Source organism: Leptonychotes weddellii, chromosome 7 (assembly GCF_054177405.1).
Source record: "Leptonychotes weddellii isolate Sample4059 chromosome 7, ASM5417740v2, whole genome shotgun sequence".
NCBI classification, from domain to species: Eukaryota; Metazoa; Chordata; class Mammalia; order Carnivora; family Phocidae; genus Leptonychotes; species Leptonychotes weddellii.
The window spans coordinates 35,278,228-35,292,960 of NC_138375.1; the positions used below are offsets into that span (position 1 = coordinate 35,278,228).

General features: G+C 36.2%; 1 protein-coding gene across 1 annotated transcript in view; it reads left to right on the forward strand.

Moving 5' to 3' along the window:
• The window catches only part of ITGA1 (integrin subunit alpha 1), a 154,448-nt gene that overhangs the window by 58,908 nt on the left and 80,807 nt on the right, over positions 1 to 14,733 (forward strand). The window contains exons 3-6 of the mRNA XM_081825796.1: positions 2,435 to 2,547; positions 5,174 to 5,262; positions 5,369 to 5,480; positions 6,100 to 6,227. Coding sequence (XP_081681922.1) covers positions 2,435 to 2,547; positions 5,174 to 5,262; positions 5,369 to 5,480; positions 6,100 to 6,227 — 442 coding nt within the window. The remainder of the gene's footprint in view (positions 1 to 2,434; positions 2,548 to 5,173; positions 5,263 to 5,368; positions 5,481 to 6,099; positions 6,228 to 14,733) is intronic.

Below are 14,733 nucleotides of genomic sequence, written 5' to 3' on the forward strand. Positions count from 1 at the left end.
CTGCTTCCCCCCCTAAGTTTTAAGCAACCTAAAAAAAAATGTGTTTTATTAATTTCATATCCCCAGGGCCTAGTGTACATGCTGGGCTTGTAGACTGTTCTTAATAAACATTATTCAATCCATCTAGCCTCAACTTAAATATTTTCCATAATAGTAGGCTCACTACTTTCCTCTAAACTGTCTTAACTGTAAAACTAATCAATCACATTAAAAAAAAGCTTTGAAAATATTGGGGAAAGAACACTAACCATAACTTCCTTAATATAATTTGTTTTTTGATGAACTCCCTTTTAATCTATGTTTTACATAGATGTAGTAGTTCCATTTTACAGATGAAGAAACTAAGGCACAGAGCCTAAGTGACTTGTCCTAAATCATGCAACTAAGTAAGTGACAAAGCTATGATTTGAATGCATGAAGTCTGGCACCAAAGTTCATGCTATATTTAATGGAGAGGATTAAATTACTTAGTATATGGAAAGCACTTAGAACAGTATATGGCACAAGGTATAGATTTAGTAAGTGCCAGCTATTATTGTCATTGCTATTATGATGAGTACATTTAATATGACATTTGTCATCCACTTTGAATTGTCATAGGTTTTCACTAAATGAGGTAGATTTTTACTTGAATTAGATCATAAATGATTTTAATACCACCATACAATCTTATTAACTATTATTTTTTATGACTGCAATATTCTATAGAATGACCCTGCAATAATTAATTAGTTCTTGCTATTGACTATATTTTTTCATCTTGTATATTGTATATAACACTATGAGCATTATTTTTTATGCATTAAGCTTTTTCCCTTAATTTAGGCCATTTTTTTAGGATAGATTGTCAGAAGTAAGAATTATGCATTAAAAGGTTTAAACATTTTTATGGTTATTTATGCATATAAAAATGGCTTTACAAAGGCATTATATCATAGGTATGTTTTAGGGAGTCTGTTCAACAATTCAATATTTGCATGTTATAAAACATTTTCATTAATACTAGCTTTATCCAAAGAATTTACACAAAATAAATCCCATTTCTTTTCAATATGAGAGACTTTCAAATATTTAGGTTTTTTTTTTAATATATGCCTTCAGCACCTACACTCCTATGGAACCTCTCAACTCTCCTTCAGATATTTTTTTTTTTTTATGCTAAATATCCCCAACTTTCCCTCAAGCATCTCTGGTCTGACAAAATTACCAGGTGCTTAACCATCTGAGTCCTAACTACCAAATACATTCCATTGTGCCTATGTCCCTTTTAATTTGGAGATTACAGACATGGTCTGACAGTCCAGAGCACAGAGGGGTGATCACTTTCCTTGACCAGGGCATCTATTTCCAGCAATGCAGCCTAAGGTCACATTAGCATTTTTGATACTAAAATACACTGTTGGCTCATGTTTACTTGCTATCAACAAACCCCCCTGTCGTTTTTACGTGAACTCCTATTAAGTCAGGTTGCCCACATCCTGTATTGATGTAGATAAAAGTATGCAGCTAAGTGAAGTTATTTACATAGGTTCATATTAAATTTTAACTAGTTTATTAAGTTTCTAGTTCCAGAATTTTGAGACACTTCTGATTGCCCAAATAGATATACTGATTTACTTGATGCATAACTTTATGCTTTCTGTATCTTCTCAAAAGTCATAAACAAAGATACAGGCTAAGACAACCCAAGTAAATTCTTATGGCACATAATTAAAGTCCTTTGGCTGATAGTAATCAGCATCTTAGTATATAGCTTTTCAGCCAGCAATGAATCAGCAGCTGTGAATCCACCCAAGTGCCTTAACACTCAACCACATTCATCCACCCTATTCCTGAAGATATCACAGGAAAACTTGTTAAATGGCTTCCTAGGACTAAAATAAATCATGATTATATTTTTTCATTAATTATTATTAAAGCAATTCTATAATTCTGTCTAAAAAGACAGTAAGTGATTTTAACCTGGGTCTCATAACTATCCTTATTTTCTAAATGCTTACAAACTAGTATATACTAATACTAAATCTTATGATAATCAAATGTTTATATTTGCTAACTTCTCTATGAAATTATCAACTCCTCATAGGAAAAAGTCATTTATACTTCCATGTATGCTTTGTAAACTAACACAGCAGCAGGCTTAACCACTATTTATTACTTCAGCCCCCAAATAAAATATATAATAAAGAAATATATAATACAATAAATAAAATATACTGAAATCTCTCCTCTATATATTTTATAGTTTTTTAATACAAATCAACCTGCAATTTCAAGACACTCAACTTATTTTGAATAACATTACATTACTAACAGAGGGTAACTATCTGATTATGTCTATGAGACTGTCATTGTCTTAGAACTAGTCATAAAATAACTAAAATAAAATGTTTCCTTTTATTCAAAAATGTTAATTGAGTTATTTAACTTCCAGGGTGCTTATTGGTTCTCCTCTAGTTGGTCAACCCAAGAACAGAACTGGAGATGTCTACAAGTGTCCAGTTGGGAGAGGCAAACCATTACCTTGCATAAAGTTGGATCTACCAGGTATGTAAAGTCAAAACATTAAAGCCTGATCCTAAATTATACCCAGTATTCTCATTAAAAATAAATTTTAACTCAAGAAAAGATTACAAGAATCTATAAATATTCTTCAGTTCTTATCACTCAGATTCACATAAAATGACATTTTGATTCTGTCTGCCCTTCATTTGCTTTAGAATTCATGATAGAATATCCATAGATTTAGAAATAAAAGACCTTTCCAAGTAACCCCACCCATTACATTGCCTCCACAAAATTTAACTGTTCCTTTTTTTTTTTTTAAGATTTTATTTATTTATTTGAGAGAGAGAATGAGAGACAGAGAGCACAAGAGGGAAGAGGGTCAGAGGGAGAAGCAGACCCCCCGCTGAGCAGGGAGCCCGATGCGGGACTCGATTCCGGGACTCCAGGATCATGACCTGAGCCGAAGGCAGTTGCTCAACCAACTGAGCCACCCAGGCGCCCCCTTAACTGTTCCTTTTTTAAAAGAAAATAGCACAGGACTTGTAATACATAAATTCTTTTAAAGAGAATAGTACAAGGTAAATTTATATAGAAATGGGTATGTTTGATAGAAATATCACTGTAATTAGAACATGACTAGGAACTTCCTACTAGAACTATCCAAGAATTAGAATCCTATCAGTGTTCTATACAGTATTAAATACCATTAAATTAGTATATATTTTGTAGGTTTAACTTCAAATATTTTATTTTTCAGTTCTCTTTTTTCAATTTTGTTTGTTTATTATGAACATTTTTCCTTTACATTTATGAGCATAGTTATAATAGCTGCTTTAAAAATCTTGTCTGATAATTAGAACATCTGGAATATCTCAACATCACTTTCTATTTATTACCTTTCTCTTGAGCTTGAGTCACATTTTCTGTTTTATCTTGTGTTTAGTAATTTTGGATTATATCCTGGATTATACTTTTGAGTTATAAGTTTGGAGATTCTAGATCTTTTATGTGTTTTTGAATAGTCTTAACTTTTTGTTTTAGCAGACAGTTTACTTGGCTGAACTCAATTTCCAAACTGCAGTGGGAAGCAGTTAAAATCTCTATACAGTTCTTCTAATTGTAGCTGAGCTGTTTGAAGTTTGCCCTGCACATATACAGTTCAAGTCCTTCAGATATTTGGACAGAATATACATGTATATGTTGGAACTCTCTTTTTGTGGTTCTACTTTCCAAGATATACCCCCTCACTTTGCAGTTGCTGTCATTACCCCAATTTCTGTCCTCTGTTTCTTCAAAACAGTAAGACTTTGAGCTTTATTTGAGGTTTAGCCACTGACAAGAGCCTTCCCTTAGGGGAAAACAAACACATAAACAGGAAACTCACGCCATGCTAATCTTTTCTTACAAGTACATACTTGCCTCCAGTTTCTGTCTGCTTTTGGTTGCTTTCCAGTGCCTTCAGATGGTTTTTTTCTTTTTTTTTTTTCTCCTTTTCCTAGAGTTATAGTTGTTATTTGCAAAGGACTTGTTCTGATAGGAGCTATTCTTTCATTACTGGAAACTGTAATAGAGTTTTAACATTAGCATGGAGATTTTAACTACATCAACAACAGTGGACAAGTTCCTGCTATAGTCCCTAATGTCCCAAGAATGTTCATCCAGTGTCAACCCTAGTATAAAAAACTCTAATCCAGATTATTTAAGACCCATGTAGATAATAGCCCAGTTCCAAGTACTTGCAAGGCAAACCAGACTAAACTCTGGGACAAAGACCACTATCAGATTAGGAAGACAGTGTGACCATTCAGGAATCTCTGCTTCCATTCCCTCACTTTAAACTGTATATGGTCTTAAGGTAGGAAAAACTTCTGGGCATTAACAGTGAGATAAATCTTTCTTGAACCTGAGTTTTGCCACTTTCAAATATTTCAGCACTCTGCTAAGCAGGGTTTAGAAGATTTTTATTTTCCTGTCCAATCTTTTTTTTTTTCTTTTTTTCAATATGAGTAACTGGAACTTCTTGCCAATTTTGCTAGGTTGGCATGCTTCAAGACCCAACATTCCTATCTCGAATGTCAAATGGCATCCTTTCATTGTGTTTCTTTTCTCCAAATGTCCCGAACACTGCTCAGTCTTGCTCCAGTTTTGTTTGTTACCTTCATGATGTCCCCATGATGGTAAAATTAATGGTCATAAACTTATATTTGATATTTGAGGGGTTTTTTTTTCTGCTCTACTACTCATTTTCCCTCTTGTCAGAAATCATGTTTTATCATTGGTTATTTATAACATATAGATATAACATGCAAGGTAGGTGTGTAAGTTTACATTATGTCTATAATATTATGAGGTTAAATATTTTATTTGTTTTAATTAGCAAAAATGTGTGAAAGGCTATCCCACATTCTCTCATTGCCCCAATAGTTCTGCATTCTTTTATAGTTCAGCAAAACTATTTGAGACAGCTATCCAGACAAAGTTTCTGGGACATAAGCCAGGTTTTTGGCCTTAGCTTGTTCTTATATTCCTTAATAATACTTTGAAGACTAGTTGAATCAGACAAGGAAAGTGCTATGATATGAGCAAAGCAAATAGAATGTCTTAATGAGAAGACACTTAATTATACTTTGTTTTCCACCCTCATAAAATTTTGTTCTATTTTTAGTTAATACATCAATTCCCAATGTCACGGAAGTAAAGGAGAACATGACTTTTGGATCAACTTTAGTCACCAACCCAAACGGAGGGTTTCTGGTAAGATAGCAAAGAGTTGGTTAATGAACCAGGAATGCTGTTATTCTAAGACTTTATAAAATCTGTTACATAATTTTTAATCTTATGGTTTTTAATTTTTTAAAAGGCATGTGGCCCCTTATATGCCTATAGATGTGGACATTTGCATTACACAACTGGAATCTGTTCTGATGTCAGCCCCACATTTCAAGTCGTGAACTCCATTGCTCCTGTACGAGGTACACATTTTATGCAATGTTCTTACATGTTTGAAAAGTGTAAGCAATGAATGAGACATACGTATACACAGGAGCATACCAAAAAGCTTGAAGTATTTTCTCAGCTACCAGCATTACCAATTTAGGTAAATGTTTGCTTTGCCAATTTATAACCAAACCTCACTGCTATTTTTGGAGCTGATTATTAGTGTAAATAACCTTTAACAGAGTCTTGTTTAAAACATCATAGCTAAAGCTGTCACATTGTTTTTATTTAAAGAGTGAGTCTCTTTGAAGAAAGTAATCTCATTTGAAATACACAGAAAGAGAACAGTTGTATAAAAAATTCATATTGAGAAAATTTCCAAAGATAACTCATACAATGTTGATTAAAATTAAGTAGAGATGAGTTTTACTTGATAAGAATCCCAACCAATTGCTATTGAATGCAGTAGTATTTATCACCTTTACTTTTCCTAAAACTACTTTTTCTGATTTTAAAACCCAGTGTATCCACTATGTAAACTATCAGCTTATCTTTTAAAATGAGCTTATTTCAGCTATGAAAACACTCCATACACCTTCATACTATCTAAAAAGACAAACTCCAGATTTGCATGGTTGACTCTTTTTATTACAGAATGCAGCACCCAACTGGACATAGTCATAGTGCTGGATGGCTCCAATAGTATTTACCCCTGGGAGAGTGTTACAGCTTTTTTAAATGACCTTCTTGAAAGAATGGATATTGGTCCTAAACAGACACAGGTATGTGACTACGCATTTTGACTTCTGTTGTTCTAAAGATAAAAATGTATAGATTTTTAATAATACAAAATACTCCGAAAATAAATTAATCAATAAAGCTAATATTCGGGATGAATTTTATATTCTATATGTCTGACCCTGTTATTTTCTAAACAAAATATTATGAAAACTGCCATTTCTAATGCTCTTAGAAAATATCCCCTATAAATCTCTGTAAAATCATGATTGTATTCTTACTTATAAGGTAAGTGTAGCCACCTTTGGTAATATCAAAGCAGGGTGTCAGAATTTGTGGAAACTAATCTAACATCCTAAAGAACACATCACATTACAATCTCCTTTCTCATATTATACAAGTAAATTCATAAGTGACCACAGGATCGCTTAAGGTCCATTTTTTCTCATATTTAATAATTTCTTTTCTTAAGCAAAAAGCACAGGCTCCATGTTTTAGCTACAGTTAAGTTTAATAGTTTTTTTTTTTTAATTTCTCCCCATGAGTATCTGTTTCTAAACACATCCCCTTTATTGTCATTAAATGAAGTGAAACTTACCATGTGGCTCTCCCACTTCAGACACTGAGTTTGGGTTTAACTAACCTAATGTTTATTAAACTGAGGGTTCTAGAGGGGAGGGGGGTGGGGGGAATGGGTTAGCCCGGTGATGGGTATTAAGGAGGGCACGTTCTGCATGGAGCCCTGGGTGTTATACGCAAACAATGAATCATGGAACACTACATCAAAAACTAATGATGTAATGTATGGTGATTAACATAACATAATAAAATTTAAAAAAAAAACTTATATGGCTGTATGGCTTAAAATATGGAGATGACAGTGAATAAAAGGCAAATTAAATGTCAGGGTGAAGTCAGTGCCTTGAGAGCAGAAATTAGTATGGGAGTCAGAGTCAAAATGGTTGTTGCATGGTTTGGGGACTGCAGGAGAGCACAGGACACTTTAGGACTGCACAAGCAGACCAATGTCTTTCCTTTTCTTTCTGAGAGCTCGACTTTTGGAGAAATTTCTGAGGCACTGAAAAAGTGGTCTGACTGCATTAATATTTGGCACACCCACACATAGTGTGGGACCTAAATACACACGGATGTGTGTATGTGTGTGTGTGTGTGTATGATATGCTTGTATATATTTCTGTATATGTATACCTATAAATACAAATTTATATACACATATATATAAAATGAATTTTCCCAAAAGGATAGTAGTTGAAGATTGCAAAGTAGATGCAAACCTCAAAGTGAAATGTCATATGGCCATGTTCCAAGGCTGAAGAGGTGAGAGCTAGGTAAGGGGCAAGGCTGTGTATATCCTACTGTACAATAAAGAACATCTTGAAATCAGTGTAAAATATTTAAAGAAAATGAACTTTTATGCATCACAAAATGTAAATTTTCCTGGATGCAAGTTTCTCACTTGCAGTTAATCTTCCCAGGTGAATTACCAGAGGTTTGGAGGGGATATTATTATCTCTTCTTGCTACAGGGCATTAGGCAGCCTGCATCCTTTAAAAGACCACTCCAGAATGTGACTTGCTCCTCCATTTTTTTCCCCTTCTGAGGACCTCTCTCTTCCTTCTTCCTCTCTTTTCCTATCCTTTCTCTCTTTGGTCAATAAAATTCATGGAGCTATAAAATTAAAGCTGGGCAGAATTGTGGGGGTCATTTAGCCCCAAATCTCAATTTATGGAGGGGATGGAAGAGTCTAAGTAACTTGTTCAAGGTTACTTCCTTATTGATGACAGATCAGAAACCATAGCTTTTCCAACTGCAATCGGGCTCTCTGTCCTTGCGGAGACCTCTACTTCTGGAGAAGTTTCAGAGCTGGTCCTAAATGTTAGGTCTCTAGTCCTTTTCATTTCATCATGACTGTCTCTGTCCTTCTGTGGCCAGCCCCGTGGCACTCTCTTCCCTGACCCCTGACACACCTGCCATGAAATGGCTGGACCGAAGCTCTGTCCTCTCTCATTGCCTTCCCCAGGATGTGCTTTCTTCACTTCCACCCGTTTTGCCTACCCCATTTGCTTCCTTATCCGGTCCTTTCTTTCCAAAGTCAAGAATAGTCTTGGAATATTTTTTTTAATTTCAAGTATTTTTTATTCATCTGGAAATTTTATTTTATTTTTAAATTCATTTATCTGTTTCACTGTAAAAAATGTATTTATCTGTAGCTATTTGCAGACAATAGTGCAGCAGTGACATGTTTGAAGTTGCTCCACAACTTCAAGAAGGAAATCTACAAGGCTCTCTTAGAAAAATAACCACCGCCTCAGTGGGAATCTGTGCCAGTGACTCTGTTTTGTAAAGAAATAGATAATAATCCATTGCTTATATGCTCAACCCACCCTGCTGCAATTTTGATGTTTCTATCCACTAGAACCGTAATTAATTTTATATTTCTATAGTGAAAGTCCTAATAAAGGAGCTATTCTGCCAGCCACCAGTGGAATTCTAGCCTGCCAGTGTGGGCTCTATGGAATCCTAGGTCTTTCCTTGGGGGGAACAATCACTCTATTCAGAGGAATACGGGCCAGGCCTTAAGGGTTCAGATGCTACCAGTGAATGGGAGGGAAATGAACATACTCTGGGGCAAAAGAGTCAGGTCACATTTACTCAGTTCTAGGACCCCATTCCACAGAGGGGAAAATTTCAGAATGCAGCCCTGTGCACTGAGTCAGTTGTGATATCTGCTGACTTCACCCAAGGAAACTTTCTTCCTAAGGAGAGAGGAGCTTCTTAAATGGCTAAATTTTTATGTCACATTTTGCTTGTATAATTCATTGTGGAGTTTAGCCATACTCCTTCATTCATTTACTCAAATGTTTTTCCTGAGGGTTTACAGTGTACTGGGCTCTGGGCTAGGGCTTGGATAATTGTGGAGAATAAGGCAGACACAGCCACTGCCCTCATAGGGCTTCTGTATAATGCAGTGTTTCTCCAAAAGTGGCTCATAGAATTTCTTTTTCCAAATCCGTGAGGTCCTTGGGCTGTACCCCAGATTTTCAGAATTGGAGTCTCTCAGGGTGGGGCTCTAGAGCCTGCATTTTAAGTAAGCAAGCGACATGATCCTTAAACATGGTAAAGTTTGAGAAACATAGGACTAACGCATTATTATATATTATGTACGTGCGTCTGCTGCATCTCTAGATACAGACTTTATATCACCTTTTAATCCTTTTCAGTGGCAGCCAGTGCTTTGCTGTGATATAGTGGGCCCTTAATGAGACTCTGTTGAATAAATGTGTATATCATAATTAATGCTTTTAAAAATTTTTCTCTGATAGGTGGACATTTAATGAGACACTTTTTCAATAACTGGCATTTTAATATTCTTTTAAGTATATTACTTTATACTTTGGGCTTTAGCGTTTATACTTTAGTATTTTCTAATCTTTTTCTATTTTGGCTTAAGTTGTATTGATGACTAGTTTCATAAGCAATTCTCTAAATGAAATGGATTGAAAAGGACATATTTACTAAGCCATCAATTTTGCTAAACTGTATTTAATAAGGTTTTAAGTGTAACACATTTAAGCTCCCTTTAAAATTTGACCTTCCGGGGCGCCTGGGTGGCTCAGTCCGTTGAGCTGCTGCTTTCGGCTCGGGTCATGATCCTGGGTCTTGGGATCGAGCCCCGCATCCGGCTCCCTGCTCAGCAGAGAGCCTGTTTCTCCCTCTCCATCTGCCTGTCACTCTGCCTACTTGTGCTCTCTCTCTGTCAAATAAATAAATAAAATCTTTAAAAAAAAAAATTGACCTTCCTTCAGTGGATTCAGAAAAGAAATTTGTTCATAGAAATTTTGGAAAAATACTTGCTCTTCAAAGAAATGTGTACAGAAAAGTATGGTTATCTCTCATGTGGTCTTATAGTAATTCTCTCCAAAAACATAATTTAACAACCATTTTTTTCCCTGACTGATGGTAACATAATTTAAATAAGTTTGGATTGTTTTGTCTTTTGTTTTTGTTTGTTTTCAATTAAAGCACCCAATTCTGCCCGAAGATTGACAGAATTTGCTTCTGGAATTTTTCCTCCCAAGTACTTATCCTCCGCCGGGCGCGGTGGCACGCACCTGTAGCCCCAGCTATTCGGGAGGATGAGGCAGGAGGATCACTTGAGCCCAGGAGTTCTGGGCTGTAGTGCGCTATGCTGATGGGGTGTGCGCACCAATTTGGGCTTCAATATGGCGACCTTCTCCCAGGAGCCGGGGACCACCAGGTTGCCTAAGGAGGGGTGAACCAGCCCAGCTCAGAAACGGAGCAGGTCAATTACTTATCCTCCCTGCCTTCATTCCTGAAAGGGGAAGATATAAAAATAAATTGTGAGAGAGACTACAGATAGAAAGCTAAGAGCTGGATGGTGAGTTCTTAGACTCCTCACCCACCTCAAAGGTATAAAGGAATTAAGAATGGAGTTGAGGGGATTTGTGAAGAGCCTAGTGAGAAAGGCTTCAGTGGGATCATACAGTGAGCTTGGTGTGTCCACTAAAGTTGGGACACAACTTGACTAGTGCCTGACCTTTGCCTGAAATACCTAACGGGCGACACAGCAGCTGACCAGCTCCTGACAGGCAATCAGATGAGAGGTAGCCGCCATGGAATTGGCCTGCAGGCCCAGCGTCTGTCAGTACAAAGAATGTGTGTGTTTATGAATCATCGTGGAACCGTGCTAGGTCCTGTCCACAGACTCTCCTGGAGGTGAGCAGAGGCTTATTCTGCACAGAAAAGCAGAAGACATCCCTCATGTCTAGGACTGCAGTAGGGAAATATATTCACTCAGACAAGGATGTAAGTAAAGGGAAATCTAGAGAGAACCCACAAGAAGGCTGTTATCACCTGGTAGCACCTGATCTATCTCAGGATAGCACCAGTCAAGTAAGAATTCCTGTATCCTTTATACATCTCCCCTACCCCTGTCCCTGGAGAGGTCAGAAACTATAGTTAACGATCTAAGGGAAGATGAGTAAAGAAACAAAGAAACAGCCAATTGTGCCCCTTTCTCAACTACATGCTTCTCACCCCCTGTAAGCCTTAGTAAGGGGAGGAGAGAAAATTTAACTATAAATCAACTTTGATATTTTGTCTTCTTGAGTTTGTTTTAATTTAGGTTGAACCATATGAAATTGTTATTTGATCATTTTCTACCTACAAATACAGCAATTTCATGTGGCACAACTAAATTAAAATACAGTTGACCCTAGAACAATGTGAAGGTTAGGGGCACTGACTCCCTGCATAGTTAAAAGTCTGCATGTAACTTTTGACTCCCTGAGAACTTAACTGCTAATAGCCCACTGTTGACTGGAAGCCCTACCAATAACATAAGGAATGGATGAACACATATTGTATATGTTATACATATTATATACCATATTCTTACAATAAAATAAGCTAGAGAAAAGAAAATGTGATTAAGAAAATCATAAGGCAGAGAAAACACATTTACAGTACTACACTGTATTTACCAAAAAAAAAAAGTCATGTATCAGTGGACCCACACAGTTCAAACCTGTGTTGCTTACTGGTCAAATTTTATAGGTCTTTTTTTTTTAATAGCTATTTTAAAACAAAGAATAAGACATTTATCTTTCTATCCAGGGATAACGGAAGAACTTCACCCTAGATAAGTTTTAAAGGGATCATGAGCCAAAAAAATTTACATTCTGACTCTACCTCAGAGTTCTTGTTTATTATATTGGTTACAGTCATACAGTTAGTACAACAGGTAAAGATGAAATATGATAGCCTATTCTCTACAGTCATAGATTTGTCATTTAGTAATTGCATGTATTGAAAGATAGTTGCAAAGATGTGCAAGTAATTATCAACACAACAAAGAAAAAAGCAAAGATAGGAAGGAAGGGAGGAAGGAAGGAAAACAAATAAAAAAGCTTGCATTAAGGAGTGCACTTGTGATGAGCACAGAATGATGTATGGAAATGTTGAATCACACCATATTGTACACCTGAAACTAATATAACATAACTTGCATGTTAACTAAGTGGAATTAAAATAAAAAACTTAAAAAAATAAAGTTTCTATATGACAATTAGTATACATTAGTAGAATGCAGCATAATGACAAAAAGATCAACTCCAAATAGTTACTCAAAATTTCTTCCATGTTTCTGTGTGGTCCCATTAAGACTTTTGCAAACACAGTGAAGGAAATTTTGTAAACCAATTTTTTATCCAAGACAGAGTAAAGGCTATAAAATTGCCTTTTAAAAAACCGCCTATAAAAACAAACCTGAAACACTCTGAGCTTGCCGTAAAAGATATGATGGTATAAACATTATGGAGGTCTTATTGATCCTCAATACCTAAACATAACATTGCTTTTAATAGTAAATGAGAATGATATAAATATGCCAAATACGAGTGCATTACCCTAAATAAAACCAGTAAATTGTGAGGCTTGATGTAAAAGTGAAATATACTAATGGAACAATGTCTAGATTGTTGCTATCAAGAGTATAGCATAACATTAAACCAGGCAAAATGAAAGAGAGAAATTAATTAAATTTTAGGAATATTATTTATCTTTCTTTTTACTGCGCATTTTATGGCCATTTCCCTAGAAGCCTTAAATATGAGGCCTGATTCATTGTTTTGAAGTCTGAAAAGAAGCCTGACTGCGCCTTGCAGCCATATCCTTGTCAATCAGGCTATACTTTCTGACAGTGGTGCTGTGAATGAGGTGAATCTTCTCTATCACTAACCACCCAGTCTCCATTTTCTCCTACCTCCATCCATAACTCACCTGAGTTATCTTTCCAGATCTTTTCAGATTATAGCATTTCCCTGGATAAAAAATCGCCTATCTTCACCTGCTAAATAATATCCAAGCTCTCCAGTGGATTATATGGCACCAGTCATTCCTGCTGCCCCCTGCCTCCCTGGTGTCTTTTTGCCTCCCTTCTTGCCCTGCAGCCACTCCCACCCCTCTGGCCATCCCTGAACACATCATCAGTGTCCACGAGTCCCTCCGCCCAGAGTGCCCTTCTCCACCCCAGGCCCTAGGTGCTAGGTAAACTTCATAGACTCAGTTCCAATGTCACTTGCTCTGTCACTTTCCATGATCTTTCTGCCCCTGCTTCCCATGAACAATTCTTTCTCCTCTCATGTTCCTGTACCTTGTGCTCACCCTTCACTTATTGCTCTCATCAATTGGTAGCACTACTTTTTGCTTCATGTGTCTGTCTCTCCTGGCAGACTGTGAATTCCACTTTGACAGCATCGTGCCTTAAACCTTTTATTTATGGACTACAATTTGGAGTTTTATGTGTGGCCAAGCACATAGGAGATAAATCATTTGGGTTGGAAAAATGTCATTGCTGGAATTTTTCTCCTTGTGTTAAAAACCATTGCTGTAATGACCTCTTTCTCTCACTTCACGTCATGAAGTCATCGAGCTAGAAGTACTTGTTTGTGGGGACTCCCCCAGACATCCCTTTACATTAGATTTCAGGCTTTTCTTTGCAGGTGTTCCCTCCCCAGCCCCATTCACCTCTCATCCTGATTTCTGCCACAGTCTTCTCTCTCCTTGGAACTTTACTTTTACTCTCCTATCTTTGCATTTTTGAACTTGGATGAGTTTCATTGCAACAGCATTCAAGAGGGCAGCTAAAGACACCCTTTTCCTAGAACTTATATCTATCATCTATCAATTTTATGCTTCTGAGAACTCATTTCATCTCCTTGGGAACCAGTCTCATTTATGTCCCTCTCCATAGTGACAAGAGGTTAAGCCTAGTTTCAGCTAAAATAGCCTCAGAATGGTCCATGATGATGGTTCACTCGGACTACAATCTGTATTATTACCACATCATACTCTGACTTGATTACATTAGAAGCATATTATAGGGCAGGGCTTTTGTACCATAGTTTGGTAAAAGGAAATATAAAATTGGCCAGACACAAAGCCTGAGGTCTTTTCATGTTAAGCAATTGTGCATCTTACACTGAAAACTCCATTGTTTTACCCTATCATTATTCCCCTAAAGAAGCCATTGAGTTGATAATGTTAATTGTTGAATGAAAGCCCAGAAACTTAGTTTGTGCTAGAAATTAAAATTTAGGTACTGCTGATAGAACATTGACTTAATAATACAAAGTAATAATACAACTCTAAATGAGAAAATAATTCCATTCCTTCATAGCTCTTTGATTTAATACACTTAATAGCTATTTTACACACTTCTCTTTCTTAAACTTCTTTGTCATTCTGTTGTGACTTGAAGTTTCATGAAAGAAAAATCAGAAGGCCTTCCTTACAGTGATTTCTTTTATATTTCTCACATTCATTTTCCTCCTCTTTCTTCTCTACCCCCCAAAAGAAATGAGGCCACTTAGATAATTAATTCATTGTAATTTGGCAGATATATATGAAGTATCTTATTGATCAAATATTATGCTAGCTGTCATGGGCAGTTTAAAAAATTAAAAAAAAAAAAACACAAAACTAAAACTTTGTCCCTGAATCCAAAAG